This window comes from Nannobrachium achirus, assembly GCF_963921795.1.
Source record: "Nannobrachium achirus genome assembly, chromosome: 24".
NCBI lineage: Eukaryota > Metazoa > Chordata > Actinopteri > Myctophiformes > Myctophidae > Nannobrachium > Nannobrachium achirus.
Window position 1 is genome coordinate 36,463,671 of NC_137831.1, and position 16,580 is coordinate 36,480,250.

At 46.4% G+C, this 16,580-nt stretch overlaps 2 protein-coding genes across 7 annotated transcripts in view; both read right to left on the bottom strand.

Moving 5' to 3' along the window:
* LOC308280012 (peripheral plasma membrane protein CASK) overlaps positions 1 to 13,715 on the bottom strand; it is a gene marked incomplete at its 5' end in the record, with an annotated part of 91,750 nt that extends 78,035 nt beyond the window's left edge. For all 6 annotated transcript variants that reach the window (XM_080720265.1, XM_080720262.1, XM_080720266.1 and 3 more), the window contains one exon: positions 13,657 to 13,715. In XM_080720265.1, coding sequence (XP_080576391.1) covers positions 13,657 to 13,715 — 59 coding nt within the window. The remainder of the gene's footprint in view (positions 1 to 13,656) is intronic.
* Positions 8,027 to 9,412, bottom strand: LOC308309345 (sorting and assembly machinery component 50 homolog B-like; the record flags this gene model as incomplete). The annotated part of the gene is made up of 1 exon (XM_080754895.1): positions 8,027 to 9,412. The coding sequence occupies one exon, from the start codon at positions 9,410 to 9,412 to the stop codon at positions 8,027 to 8,029; it is 1,386 nt and encodes a 461-aa protein (XP_080611021.1).
* Positions 13,716 to 16,580: the final 2,865 nt, after the last annotated feature.

A 16,580-nucleotide genomic window follows, 5' to 3' on the forward strand; every position in this document is an offset into this window, starting at 1 on the left:
AGTCACACATTTCTGTGCGGTCACCGATGTCTGTGTAACCATGCATGCATCTGTCTGCGACACACACACTGCTGACAGAGACAACTTGACAAGCTCGTTCATCAAGAAACAAACATTGATTGGATTTTCTGAAACAGACCCCCGTGAATCCCGTTTTAACGAGAAAGGAAGAGCTTAAAACACAACTCTAGTGTTACGTGTTGATGACATAGGTTTATAGCCGATCTGCAAGCTCAAAACCTGTCGCGTCCGCGATGAGTGAGCTGGTGTTTTTAATGAATCTATCATGGTTAAAATGGCGTTTGAAGTTACAATGGTTGTGTATGTGGCCCTCCTCCTGGAAGAGGAGGACTGATAACATTTACATCAAATATCTAAATATTGAATGAAGCAAATTAAAAACTGTTCAGGGTGTTCATAAAAGCCTGATTAGACAGTGAAATACCCCTTTAATTACTTCCCCTCACCAGCCTGTCAGGGACAATAACAGAGTGCTGTGCAGGACCAGGGGCATAGTTCTGCCGATTTAAAATGACTCCAATACGGAACTAAAACTTCCTATGATTGGCCGCTAGTTGCGTTGTTTTCCCCCCCGGCCGATCGCAAAAAGAATTTCCCACCATTGGATCCCATTCATTTTCCCCTTTCGTTTTCTAACCTTAATTAACATTTTCATGATTACTGTATGGTTCCTATCGCTAGTTAAAAATTGCCTTTCAATCACCATCATAGTCGTTTTGTCGAAATGTGGTCCAATGTATTTTAAAATAAATGATAAAGTTGAGGGGGGGGGCGTGGCCAACTAAACTAATACCAGCCGGCTGTGTTCTTCTTCGTGTTCTGTATTTCGGGAAGCTCCGACCACATTCTCCCATGTATCCCTGCGTTGCACGTGACTGTTGGTAGCCAATAGCATCTCTGATGCCTTTACAATTCTATGATGGCGACACCCATTCCAAGGGGTAGAAAGGGCCATTTGCGCTGCATAGAAACCAATGGCTTCGCTTCGTCCATATTTTTCTACAGTCTATGTGCAGGACTTGCCTGGTTCCAGACCATAGACCCCGCCCACTCTCAGAGTGGACTGTTTCTCTGGTCTGGAGCTGAGTACATGAATCGGCAGTTTATCAGCCACAAACTGCGGCTGATCCAATGAGCGCGGGGGGTGGGGGTGGGTTTAACAAATATCCAATCCGCGCAGCAGTTGAACCGATTCAAACAAAGTTCACACACACAGGCAGGCTGAGGCAGTTCACACACACAGGCAGGCTGAGGCAGGCACACACACGTGCGCGCGCTGATTTCACCAAGCTGTTAATGTTGATTACATGTTTCTGGTCGCAGTTCTGTGTGGAAGCAGTCACTGGCACAGACAGAGACACACACACACACACGCACAATCACACACACACACACGCCGCGACCGTGCGTCGCGTCCACCGTGCGTCTCGATCACCGTGCGTCGTGATCACTCGCTCGCGGACGCGTGCGTGCACGCTCGCAAAAAAGTCCCTCCCCCGTAAATCGCTCAAAATAGGGCACAGTTTCAGACTAAAGCGTGAGCTGAGTCTGAAATCTGGCTAGTGCAGGACAACAATGCAGCAGCGTTGCAAAGCAAGAAAGATAATTGGTTCTGCACATGTTGACAAGGAGCTCAGGTCAAAGGTGGCCGTCTATGCATAACTGCCAGGGTCAGAGCAGAGAGGGGTACTAGTAGTGGATATTGAGCAGTTTGCAGCAGTGTTAATTTCGCCGACTAATAAGAAATGTTTGTCGACAACTACCTTTTTTTCACTGACAAAAACGAAATAAAAACTACGCTGTTATGACTAAAATGAAGACTAAATACTAGACTAAAATGTTAGGAAAGGACTAGTGGCGAAGAGATCCAGTAGATACATTTTATGTTTTTGTTGCGCTCGGTTGTTGAGCTCTGACAAAAGCGTGACACAAATGCGATAATTTAAATTGATACATTAACTTCATTTAGCAAAAGATTCACACTGTATGAAACATGGATAATACAGGATTTGTCTTTTTAAAGTAATAATAATGGTAATCTATCTATAAATGCGAGAAGTCTCTGCGTGTCTGTCTGTCTGCGTGTATGTAATCCGCGTATCTCGAGAACCGTTCGTCCCACCGGCTTCAGATTCGGCACGCACGTTCTCCGCCGCGGCGCGGAGTGCAGTGCCCGGCCTCGACCCGACCCGACGCGCGTTTTTTCCGAAACGGCGCGAAACGTTCGGAATCTCCTTATGCGGGGTTGATTGTTGACATCAGGCTGTTCCGGAGGAAATCGGCGAAAGCTCTGACTCATTGTGACATCACTTCATAAAAGGCTCTGACATCGCGTACGCCACATGAGTCAACAAAAAATCTCTGTGAGTGTGTATGTATGTATGTAATCCGCGTATCTCGAGAACCGTTCGTCCCACGGGCACGCGCGTTCTCCATATATGGGCATAAAATGAATGCCCCCATATATGGGCATAAAATGGATTGCAGACAGACAGATACAGATATCTCCATATATGGACATAAATGGACAGAGGCAAACAGATGGTCAAAGATCTCCATATATGGGCATAAAATGGACGCAGACAGACAGATACAGATATCTCCATATATGGGCATAAATGGACACAGGCAAACAGATGTTCAAAACGGGTCCTATATGGGCATAAATGGACACAGGCAAACAGATGTTCAAAACGGGTCCTATGACAACAGGTATAATGAGGTTTGCATTAAAGGGGGAACCGGCACTGTGTCTGCAACACAGTTGGAGGCACAGACAGATACTCCATATATGGGCACCCGGCGCGAAACGTTCGGAATCTCCTTATGCGGGGTTGATTGTTGACATCAGGCTGTTCCGGAGGAAATCGGCGAAAGCTCTGACTCATTGTGACATCACTTCATAAAAGGCTCTGACATCACGTACGCCACATGAGTCAACAAAAAATCTCTGTGAGTGTGTATGTATGTGTATGTAATCCGCGTATCTCGAGAACCGTTCGTCCCACGGGCACGCGCGTTCAATGAATGCCCCCATATATGGGCATAAAATGGATTGCAGACAGACAGATACAGATATCTCCATATATGGACATAAATGGACAGAGGCAAACAGATGGTCAAAGATCTCCATATATGGGCATAAAATGGACGCAGACAGACAGATACAGATATCTCCATATATGGGCATAAATGGACACAGGCAAACAGATGTTCAAAACGGGTCCTATATGGGCATAAATGGACACAGGCAAACAGATGTTCAAAACGGGTCCTATGACAACAGGTATAATGAGGTTTGCATTAAAGGGGGAACCGGCACTGTGTCTGCAACACAGTTGGAGGCACAGACAGATACTCCATATATGGGCATAACATGGACGCAGATAGACAGATATCTCCATATCTGGGCATAAAATGGACCCAGAACTATAACTGCAGTGATCTCCATATATGGACATAAAATGGACGCCGACAGACAGACAGACAGATACAGATATCTCCATATATGGGCATAAATGGACACAGGCAGACAGATGGTCAAAACGGGTCCTAAAGGGCGGGGCATTCATTCCCTATTTACATTGTTCCGAGTTGGCCAGGTCGCCGACTAGACGCTGGGCCGCCCGAAGGGCGGCCCAGCTTCTAGTAATAATAATAGTAATAATAATAATAATAAAGAAAGAAGAAAAACCGAATCAAGCAACCTGAAATGCGAACCGTCTGGCTCACAAAAAGCCAGGGTAGACAACGTCAAAATGACCGCAGAAGTGTTTCAAAGTGAAATAGGCCTTTCTAATAAAACGGCGAGGTCAACAGCTTGGCAGCGCCGCAGCCAACGTCTGCCGGCGTTATTTATGTCCTATGCGCCCCAGGGCCACCACCCACACCACCCCCACCTCCCCTCGCCTCCATTGATCTTACTCAGACCCCCCCCCCCCCCCCCACACACACACACACACCGATCCCCCCTTTCTGTCCTGCAGCAGTGTTTCCCCTAGCAGCACTCAATACACTCTGTCCTCTTCCTCTACGATGATAGAAGGAGCTGGCGGGCCAGTCTGCTCTTCAACACTCGTTCAGGATAGGGATGGGACGACAATCGTTATTATCGTTCTAATCCTGATACACTCGCAATAATCATGAAATTATCCTTCGTCGTGCACTGGGATCAATTCACCTTTTATTTGCCGAGCTACGTATATATCCGGTACCATTTAAACCCTCTATAATTGGTAAAACAGACTTGGAAATAACGTACTTGATACGGTCCTTTATTTCACTACCTACCAAGTCTCTTTGCCAAAAAATTCTGAATCTACAAGCTCACAATGCCTCACGCTGCGACCCGTTGTGAGCGTGTAGATCTGCTATTTTTTGGCAAACATTCCTCCCCAGCATAATAGATATTTTGATTATTGCGATAATATCTTAAGTCAACATCAAAATGTTTTGGTCACAATAATCGTGAGATAAAATGTTCATATCATACCATCCCTAACACACACACACACACACACACACACACACACACACACACACACACACACACACACACACACACACACACACACACACACACATTATTAGTGGTAGTACTTGTTTACCAAACCATTTTCAACAGCATCTTCGTCCACGTGTAAAAAATGTTTTCATTGATGCTCGTCGTAATTTAAGACAGATCTACTATGAACCCGATCCGGAGACCACATCGCCCCCAGCCCTCCACGTCGACCTTCACTGGTTCACAGTAAGTCAAACACAGGATAGATTTCAAAACACTGATCACCACCTACTGCACAAGGCCCTCAACAACCAAGCTCCCTGGGGCCGCTACCCCTCTGAACTCAATCATATGACTCCAGGTGATGCAGAATGCTTCTGCTAACTCCTTACTAATACCAAGAGAGTGGAGCATATCACTCCAGCTTTTACATCCTTAAGGCCCTTTTCCACCGGCAGCGATAACGATGACGATAGCCATAAAATATCACAGCGATAATAATATGCCTTCACATTGATGTGAAGCAGTGATGGCTGAGTGGTTAGTGTCCATACCTAGGACTCCGGAGACCCCAGAGGTCGCAGGTACAATTCCCCGCTCTAGCTATCACTGCTCCCCCCCTCGCGCTCCTTGTGGGCTGCACTGGGTTCAGCTGGGTTAAGCTGAAAAAAAGCAGCTGGGTTGGGCTGCGATACCCGAATTTCCCTCGCGGGGAGGAGTAGGTAACTATCATTTTATCATTATCATGTCCGATAAAGTTATCGGACATCAATGTGAAGAGGCGCCAATTAACAGCCGCTCGCGCAGAGCGCATCGCGAGCTGTTTGTCAGAGACCCAGTTCCATATCACTGTGATCTTAACCACATCGTTGTTGATCCTAACGATGTAGTTGTCGGCTATCGTTGTCTTTATTGGTGTTGGATGGATGCTGCCATCCACTTCAATTGAAAACCCACTTTTTCAAATCGTTATCGTCATCGTTATCGCTGCCGGTGGAAAAGAGCCTTTACACTGGCTCCCTGTGTGTCAAATATTTATTTTCAAAATACTACTGATTGATTGTTTTGATTGATTGATTAGTTGATTTTCGTGTCCTGCACATAGACTGTATAAAAGATAATTATGGACAAAGCGAAGCCATTGGTTTCTATGCAGCGCAAATGACACAATATGGGTCCTTGGCATGGGTGTTGCCATCATAGATTGTAAAGGCACCAGAGGATGCTATTGGCTGCCAACGGTCACGTGCAACCGCAGGGATACATGGGAGAATGTGGTCGGAGCCTCCCAAAATACAGCACACGAAGAACCCAGCCGGCTGGTATCAGTTTAGTTGGCCACGCCCCCCGCAACTTTATCATCAATTTTAACATAAATGGGACCTTATTTTCACAAAACGCATATCATCGTGATTGAAAGGCAATTTTTAACTAGCGATAGGAACCATAAAGCATGTATGAAAGTGTTAATTAAGGTTAGAAAACGAAAGGGGAAAATGAATGGGGTCCAATGGAGAACAATTATTTTTGCGATCGGCCGGGGGGGAAAACAGCGCAACTAGTGGCCAATCATAGGAAGTTTTAGTTCCGTATTGGGCTCATTTTAAATCGGTGGAACTATGCCCTGTCCTGCACACAAAGGGCCCAACCCTCATGGGTTTATGCGACACCCAATTTATGTTTACAGCATGTTTACATTATATTCATACATTCAATTATACAGCGTGTTCTGTATTCTTGGAACATCAGAGCTTCTTAATACGGAAAAGTTAAGACGCAGGAGTTAAACTATTAATCTGACAGGTCGAGTCATTATTGTGATGTCAGCACAGGTCAGCTATATCCATGTCTGGAGTCCGTGAGGTCAGATGGGCAGGTTTTCATACTAAATGCGACCTACAGTCTCAATTAAACTATACTAGAAGTTCGGGCCGATTCGCGGCCCTCACGTCTAGAGGTCGGGCGGTTACGTTGTACTGCGTAGTTATGTACATGTAGTGAGTAATGAAGGTGTTGGTTTGAGCAATGAGTATGAATGATGCATGTGGACAAAAATGCATATGGGCAGTTGTTGATGGAAATGAGATAGCATTGTTGTTAGTCATGGTTTATTGTCATGTTGTAATATAGTGTTTGTTGCAATATATATTAGGCCAGTGACGTCAATACGTGCGCGTCACGCGTCTCTGACGCATTCACGTTGCCTAAAGACGCATTCACGTCAGTGTCCTTGGGTCCCATGGACGCATCCACGTTAAAATAATTTACCACGTCGCGAAAGAAATATATTTTAAAAAGTCCAGACGCCACCATTGTTCATGGGTGAAGGCATGCTACTTAATGCTATGTTAACACAAATGAAATCCGCGTAGAAGGTCTTAAAACAGACGATAGAACTAACGACAGTGCGTTCTATCGTCCACCGATGCCATTTTGGGCGACCGTAGATGGTCACAGAATTCAATGGGTGCCTGAGTGTTAGCGTAGCACCGGGCCGCTCTCTGACCATAGTGGCACAGCATGTTTGGTGATACACCGAAAAGGGTTCCCCCACAGAACGTGTGCAAGGCACAGCGCTGAAATATGACGTCTCTACACTGCAGCGACACAACAAGCAAGCAACACTTTATGCAGCTGCACCCATCAGAACTTGCATCAAAGCCCTGATAATATTTATAATAAATAATTGCTCTTCCTTGCGTTAGCATGGAGTCTGTTCTTTAGAGACTAGAAGCGGAGTTTTACAGAGTCCATGGAACGTAGTGGGGGCGCTCAGGCTAGCGCACCCCAGGCTAGTGTAGCTAAGGCTAGTGTTAGTGTATTAAATGTGGAGCAGTGTCTGCCTCGCTCTCTCCCCGACCGCGTCCACGGTGGTGTCGCATTAACGTGTATTTTGCGATCATCGCACACGACGGCGACGCTGCCATTAACAAGCGAGCTTTTCGTGTCAAGCATGCATGCAGAGGCAGGAGGTAAACAAAAGCATCCAGTCCATAGAGTTGATACAGTCAGGCAAGTCAACGCCATGTCATGTCAAAAATGACATGACGCGTTGAATTTTTGTGGGACCCATAAAATATCCCTGGGACTCATCCGAAAGACCCCTCTTGGGTCCCAGGACTCATTACATTAAAAACCTATTAACATCACTGTTAGGCCCTAAAATGTGGGTCCGGTCCCGGCCCTGGCCCGTGGACTTCAGTCCAGGCCCGGCCCCTGGCCCATTTGGTGCCGCTATTTAAAGCCCGAGCCCGGCCCGAAGCCTGTCAACTTATATATTATTTAATTAATCCCTGTGTCACTGTGCACCTTATTGTTGTTTTTGTATTGTGTTGTGTTGTGTTGTGTTGTGTTGTGTTGTGTTGTGTTGTGTTGTGTTGTGTTGTGTTGTGTTGTGTTGTGTTGTGTTGTGTTGTATGCGGCTAGTCTGGGTCTCCAAGACACATTTCTCCAAAGGGAGACATACCGGTATAAATCAAGTAACCTTGAACCTTGACATCATCACAGGAAGTCAAACCCTGCTCCGAACTGAAAGCCGCCGCACAGCAGGTCTCCTGGGTGCGCTCCCGCGGGGACGCAGTAGTTGAGCTCCAGGCGGATCTTTTCTCCCAGGCGAAACGCCAAGCCCGCTCCGTACGACCAGCGGAAGCCCGCCGCCAGCGTCTGGAGGTGCGCCCGGGGACCCGCGCCATAGTTCAGGTTGCACAGGTTGCCGGCGTTGAGGAAGAGGTGCATGCGGAAGAGGTCTCCGAGGCCCGCCAGAGGGGCGTAGAGGTGGAGCGCGCCCGCCCAGTACGCCTCCCCGCCCAGGGAGTCGCGGCCGCTCCGCGGGCCCAAGCTGTGCATCCCGAAGCCTCGCACACTGCCAGGACCCCCCAGGAAGAACCTGTCCACGATGGAGGACGACTTGCCTCCCATGGGGTAGAGCATCCCACCCTGGAGGGAGGCAGACAGGACCCAGCGGTCCCAGAACAGCCGCCGGTTGAGCTGCAGCTCCACCGCCTCCTTCAGAAAATGGACGTCCCCGCCGGCATACCCACCGGCCAGCTCCTGCCGGACTCTGAGCAAGGTGCCTCGTTCAGGGAAGACGGCACAGTCCCTGGTGTCACGCGACACCTCGTGCGAGAACGCCGACTTCAGCGAGTGTCCACTCTGCTGGCGCACGGCGAAGGAGGCTGCGCCGGTGAGGCAGCCCAGCTCGCGCCACACCCCCTCCCACTTCAGCTTGTGCACAGCCTTCCCCCCGAGGGGGAAGGCTGTGGGGAAGTGGAGCGCTGCCGATGCCCCTCTGTCGCTGTGCTTCATGGAGCACCACGGGACCTCAGCGGTGTGGCTGTACGCGTCGAGCATGAGGTTGCGCTCAACGTTTCCAGACCAAGGCCAGAAGAAGGACATGCCGTGGTGGGACGTCCTGGTCCCCGAGTAGTAGTGGAAGCCGAGCCTCTCGGCGCCGCCGAACGTGTTGGGCAGGCTCAGGCCCAGCTTCAGGCCCCCCTCAGTGTTGCCATGGCCCCCCTCAGTGTCGCCGATGGTAATGTTGGCCTCTCCACTCAGCCTGCCGATCTCCACCACCCAGAAGGTAACGTCCAGGCCCGTGGGCGGAGCGCCAGCGCCCTTGGACGTGTCGATGAACACCTCCACCTCCTTGAAACAGCCCAGGCGGAGCATCCTCTCTCTGGCCTCTTGGGACCTGTTCATGACGTCGGCGAGGCTTTTACTTCTGCGGACCTCCGAGACCTCATGGTCGAACAAGTCCTGTTTGGTTCTCCCAAGGCCCTGGAAGGTGACATTCTGGACAATGCCCTCCATTCTCCCGAGGTCCATGTCTTCCGGAGTCTTCTGTGTGGTCTGTTGAGAAGCCGCAGTCTTGGCGTGAGCAGCCCCCATGTCTTCTTATTATGGGCCTGTTGTTTCTTTTTTACTGTTCTGTACAATGACGAATTACACAAATTCTCACTCAGGTCACAGCATGCAGTATATACCTCTGCACCCTGTATATGACCGCCACCAGAGCAGTACCTAATGACAAAACAAGATGATAATCATCAATAAATAAGTCATGATAATCTGTGTTATTGCCATACTATGATGTCAGTCATCTATGATGTCACAGGGTGCTTATCTGCTATAAAAGGCAGATATGGAAAATGCAGGGCAAAGGTTTTTTCCTTGGCTTCTAGGCAGTGCATGTACAAAGTTGTACACTGATCAGTGGAGTTATAGCTAAAAACACAAATTGGCCTGTTATAGCGCCACCATGAGGCTGATTTGATTGTTTTTAGGTGGCATTTATTCCACGGCCTATTGGGAATGTGCATGCACAATTTCACCAAAATCGCACACTGTGTTCATGATTTCAGGCATTTTATTCAACATGGACCAATCCTGCAAACTTTGGAAGCCAGTTTTAGCCAATCAGGATGGAATATGGAAAATCGGACTGATCCATTTCGATCACATGACTGTAGAGATACTGTCTAACAATTTGCGTGATTTTTGGACAAAATCTGCAGTAGTACTGGCAAAAGTGAGTTTTGCAAAAATTGGCCTCCTGGTGGCGCTTGAACAGGCCCATGTGAAAAATTTGGGGCAGAGGTTCTGAATTGGCATCCAGGGAGTGTGTGTGTAAAGTTTGACCGTGACCAAGCCAACGGCGCCGGAGATTAGCTGGTAACAGGCGGACACACACACACACACACACACACGGACGGACGCACGGACGGACGGACTGACGGACAGGGGCGAAAACATACTCTCCCCCATGCATTCTGCTGGTGGAGACAATTAAACTATATATAACATATCTCTTAGCAAAATGCAAGTAGACGAGTCCGGATGAAGCCGAATGATTTGACCCAAGTGGCCCAAGTGCGTGCTTTCAAAACTGTGGGAGGAGTAGTGCGGCAAAATAAAGTTTATCCGGAAAGAAATAAAGTCAGACAAGTACTATAGTCTGGTTGCTCTGTTAGGGCAACCAAACGAATAAAATCGGACAAGTACTATAGTCTGGTTGTATAGTCAACCACACTAACAAGCAAAAAAAAAAAAAAAAAATCCTGCAACCCACAACTACCAATAATTTACAATTTAAAAAGTTGCTTTATAACAAGTGGACGTGGCAGCCCCTGCTCGTGGCATCAGCCCATTAGAAAACCAGTGTCAACCAGAAGATGAGAGAAACATGACCTGGGGGGTGAGGGTGGAGAGGGGGGAGGTCTTAATGGATTCTTGGTGGTCTAATACCTCCAGTGAGAGAGATGTGTGTGTGTGTGTGTGTGTGTGTGGGGGGGGGGGGGGGGGGGGGGGGGTGCTGACACAGTGATGGGAACAACAAGCATCGTTCTGGAAGGATGAGAGAGAGTGTGACCTCACTACACACTGCACTGGCACCCAGCAGCAGTGGTGTAAAGTAGGGATGTGGGAGGATAATCGTTATTATCTTTCATCGTGATGAAAAACAATCGTATGACAATAATCGTATCGTGGAGATTTAAATGTATCGTGAAATTATCCTCCGTCATGCACTGGGATCAATTCACCTCTTTATTTGCCGAGCTGCATATCCAGTACCATTTATTTTAAACCCTCTATAATTGGTTAAACAGACCTGGAAATAACGTACTTGATACAGGCTTTTTTTCTCATTCTCTACCAAGTCTCTTTGCCAAAAAATAGCCGATCTATAAGCTCACAACGCGGTGCGTAAAACTGTTAGGATTTGGAAGACATTATTAAGTAGACGGTTACTCTACTACTGTAGCACTTGAACCAAAGTCACTTTTCCACACAATACAGTTGACCACATAATAACTGACCAGGGTTGATTGAACACAATTCAATCTTCGACCTCAGGCAGTTGTAAGATCTAGCCTAACAGTATGTTGGCTCAGTCTGGGCCCGGGGGCCTAACCATGGCACGCCGGCAGATTGTATATGGCCTGCGGCTTGCTTCCTAAAATGTATACACCAGTATACATTATTATCACAAATTCACACATTATGGAATTTTATTATCACAAATTCACACATTGTGTTTTTTTTGGAGTGAGAAATCTCAAGTCTTAAGTAATGAAAAGTATACATGAGAACCTTATCCTTGTTTACACCCAAAATGACTGGATATACAGGTTTTGTAGCAATTTGTAGTAATTGTAGAAATATTAGACCTTAATTGTCAAATGTTTAAGCGTGTTCTAATCAGGTATACTTTACTTAAAAATAATAATAATTTCGTTTAAACTTTTTGGACAAAATTGACACTTTTACATGATAGGTGCCCAGATGTCCCTAGTGCCCACATATCCTGTTACCATACACTACCATGATGTATTGAACTGTAAATGTAATTGCATTGTAGTGCAAGCAGGTGAAAGAAGGCAGAATAGTTTTTCAAATAGCTGATCTACAAGGCAAGCTCAGAATGCCTCTGATTGCGAGTCATTGTGTAACTAATGACTTGTTACTAAATGTAACGCCTCAACTCCTACAATTCCTAGTGCTTGTCAAGATGGGGGGTCCCCGATTCAAATATGATTATTTCGGGGGGTCTCGTCCTGAAGAACCACTCTTCTACACCAGTGGTTCTTAACCTTATTAGGCTGTGACCACCCAAAATAATCATATTGTAACTGGGGACCCCCCCAACCTGAAGAGTTGAGGCATTACATTTTGTATAAAACAGTGAAAATAGCAGATCTACATGCTCACAAGGCCTCACAAGGCATTGTGAGCATGTAGATCGACTATTTTCGATCATTTTAGAGGTATTACAAAGTCCATAAATTGTCACTTTATAAATGTGCAGATACCCTCTATAAACTTAAACTTTATGTTGGTTTGTTTACTGTTGAGTGAGAAAATAATGTTGCACATTAAGTTAATCATATGGGGAACCCCCAACATAATTCACAATAGGGGCTTTTAAGCCGTGACATCATTTTGTAGTCAGACCTCCAAGCAGATTTATTGTCAATATGTGTCCCCCGCTATTTCAACATATCCGAGACAAAAATAACGACTAAAGTATAATTCTACCACTCCCCTGTCAACAAGAAAGAGAAGACAAATTAGTAAATAGTAAAAATAGTAAAAAGATTCACGGGCGCTGGGGCCTTTTGGCCCCAAAAGTTCTCCTCTGCCTACAAAATGATGTCAGACTTAAAAGCCCCGATCTGAGAGTGTAACAAATGGAACCAAATACAAGTTCTCAAACTTTTTTAATTTCAAAGGAACTCTGGAACCAAATGTTTGGAACCCATTTGGAACCCCTATAAAAGAGGGAATCGTTATGGAACCGGAGTCGTTAACCCTAACCCTAACCCGAGTCCCCACTATAGAACACTAAAACGTCCAGAATGGTTTCAGAAATTCTTTAGGAAACTGTCCCATATTTCACCACAAGTAAAATAACCAGGCTTGTTTTCAGCACTTGTATAGACACCTATTTATCATGTTCTGTTGAAAGGAGTAGACACTAGGTGTGCTAAGCACTACAGCAATTATATCCCCCCCATCCTGATGAAAGCTGCCAAGGTGCACGTGCATACATAGATACATGAAGAAACATTGAAAGGTAAGTGTTTTTTTGTTAATAGGTTAGGGTTAGGGTTAGGGTTAGGGTATTTTTTCTAAAAATATTCTGATTCTGCAGCTTGAAAGATAATAATCTGTACATACATTCATACATACACCCCCCCCCCCCCCCCCACACACACACACACACACACACACACACATATATTTGCATACGCACGCACGCACGCACGCACGCACGCACGCACACACACACACACACACACACACACACACACACACACACACACACACACACACACACACAGTACATACAAACATAAATACAGTATGTAGCCTAAGTGTGTGCAATGTGCATACATACATACATACATACATACACACATACATACATACATACATACATACATACGTAGGCCTACATACATACATACATACATACCTGTACACACAAACACACACATAAATATTTATTACTTAGGCTACTGTGCATACACACACACACACACACACACACACACACACACACACACACACACACACACACACACACACACAGTCATGTAGAGGGGACAGTCAGTGCCAGTGACACTACTCACTTGCCGATCACCTCACACAGCTCGTACACATCCTCAAACAGCACGTCGTCATCCGCCATGGTGCTGATGATGGGGCCAGACGACACTGATGATGATGATGATGCTGGCGCTGCTGCTCAACCACACAAACACCCACACAGGGGGGAGATTAATCCCTTCTTCTGGCCGAGGGGCCTAATCTGTGGCCCCCCCACCCTCCTTGTTGCTCGGATATACAATGGCACCAGTTGGAATGACTAATACCGCTCCCAAGGTACTCGAATTCCACGGTCCCTTCCTCATCTATAAGGGGGAACCCGGCAAGCCGCCCGCCCGGACCCCAGGAGCGAGCTTCAAACAGCGGGGAGCTAGACACGCTCCTCTCCTCCTCCCTCCTCCTCGGCCCCACCTTCTCCTCCTCCCTCCGTCTCCTGTTTTCGGTGTGGGTATAAGTTGCTAGCCCCGCTCCGGCTAGCGGCTAAACGCTCCCGTTAACACGGGCGGAGGAGCGGCAGCGAGCAGCATAGAGCGCCCGGTCGGCCGCGGGGCGTGGAGCGGAGGACGCAACTGACGCCGCTCTGCCCCCCGATGCTCGCCCTGCCGTCAAGGCTGCAAAATGGTCGGTGTAACCGGGGCTGTGGGGCTTCTCCTTGCACCGTTATTTCGCTTCTTCTGTGTGTGTGTGTGTGTGTGTGTGTGTGTGTGTGTGTGTGTGTGTGTGTGTGTGTGTGTGTCGCGCGCGCGCGTGCGTGCACGCCCAGCGTATCACACAGATATATATGGCTTATAAATCCCCCCTGCGCGCCGCTCGTGCTTCCCGCCTCAGCTTCCCGACGCTCCTAGACGCGTTTTGGCCTCCATGTTGAAGATAATGCATGTGTTAATGGTTATTATTCCATCATGTCGCGTTGTATTTTCCAGTTTCCACACGGCGGGCAGCTTCGGCTCGGTCTCCGCTTCGTTTTCTGTTCTCCTCCTCCGATGCTGCTGCTCCTCCTGTGTCGCTCCGCTCGCGCTCCTCCTGGCTCCTCCCTCCCTCCTCCCAGTGGAGTGAAACTGGCTCGCCCTGGAGCCTCAATGGCGGCTCCGGAGCCCCGCCGCTGATGTGCTTTTCAACGCGGCTCCCGAGCCAACATGGCGGCCTCGGCGGCTCCGTGCGTCGGCAGTTTCCTTCTTAATCCGCTGGCATCATCATCATCATCACCATCATCATCCAGTGTGTCCCGTCCTGCGCATGGGCACCCGGCCCCGGCCATCAGACCCTTCATCACCTTACGTCAGCCTTTTCCCTCTTCTCATCGTTCATCCATCCCATAGAGTTCCTGCAAATTGCATTTGTATTTATAAACGAATAGAAATGTTTTAAAAAAAGGATAGGATAATCCCTGCAGATAAATTAAAATTATGAATAGAAAATAAATTATTACATAATTATAATGATCATAATAATCATCATAATAAACATCCATCCCTGCAAATAGATGTAAAAGATAAATAGGCCTGCATTAATCCATAAATAAATCCATACCTACCTGCAAATAATAATCATAATGAAATTACGTGCCATATCATATGCCTGAAAAAGACAGTTCAGTCAAAACGTCGGTGCTCATCATTAGTGAGTCTTTCTTACAGTATATTATATTAGCCAATAATACCTGAATATACAGGAAACAAACCAGTAGTGTAATAAATTAGGATTCCATTAGCTTTGATTAAAAGGCCCTTAGACATGTGCCTGTGCAGCCAGGTGCAACGACAGGTGCGCTCTTCTCACAGATAGAGGTGGGGGTGGGGGGTGAAGTACCTCTTACCAATATGTGTTATTGACTCCCCCTAGAGGTGGTGAATGCTCCACAACACACCCTTCATGCATTTTAATCAGTGGTGGAGAAAGTAGGCCTACTCACATTTGTGTACATAAGTTAAACTATCAATACTGAAATATAGAAATGCTCTGTAACAAGTAAAAGTCTGGAATTGAAAAGTACAAAATGGTAGCAAAATATAGGCCTACTTAATGGAGTACTTCACCCCCAAAATGTTATTTTTTTCCCTTTTTTTCCTATATTTTTTCCCATGCCATGGAGACTTGAGTTTTGTCGCATTTTTAAGCAAGAATTGTGATTATAGTAAATTTACTCTCATTGATTTGGGATCAGAATCAATGGGGGTAGGCTACATTTATTGTAATAAAATTATTGTCTTAGGAATGCAACAAATTCAAAAGAATATTATTGAACTCAAGTGAGTAATAAATAGTGGAAAAGAATGGGGGTGAACTAGTCCTTTAAAGAAGTAAAGTAAAATATAAATAAGAAAATAGCTGTGTAGATCGGTTATTTTCAAAAGGACGAAATGGCTGAAGTGATTAATATATGTTAACTAGTAAGACGCCTCAGGGTGACATGCAACCTCGCCCTAAAGGGCAAGGCCGATTCTTGGCCATCTTATGGAGGAAGACAGCCCATCTGTGTGGCTGGTTCAGACAGGGATCTCCATGTATGGGCATAAAATGGATGTACCGTATACACTATACAGTACATGGATCTCCATATATGGGTAGCAGGGGTCTCCATATATGGGTAAATGGTCCAATATACAGCACTGGCCAGATGGGGCGAGGTCGCACGTCACCCTGAGGCGTCTTACTAGTGTAAAGGTATTAATACTGCAATTTAGACATGCTCTTACAAGTAGAAGTCCTGTATTCAAAATGCACATGAGTAAAAGCACAAAAATATCATCAAAATGTATATTACCTATAGTACCTGGTGAGTAAAAAGTAAAATAATGTCCCATTTCAATTTCAAAATGTAAAATACTTGTTTGAAAATAGCATTGCGAGTTTGCGACACATTGTGTCGCAAACAGTTTGTAGATTGTTTATTTCAAATGGTCAAATAATTATACACGACTGAAGTTATTATCTAAATTGTACTTAG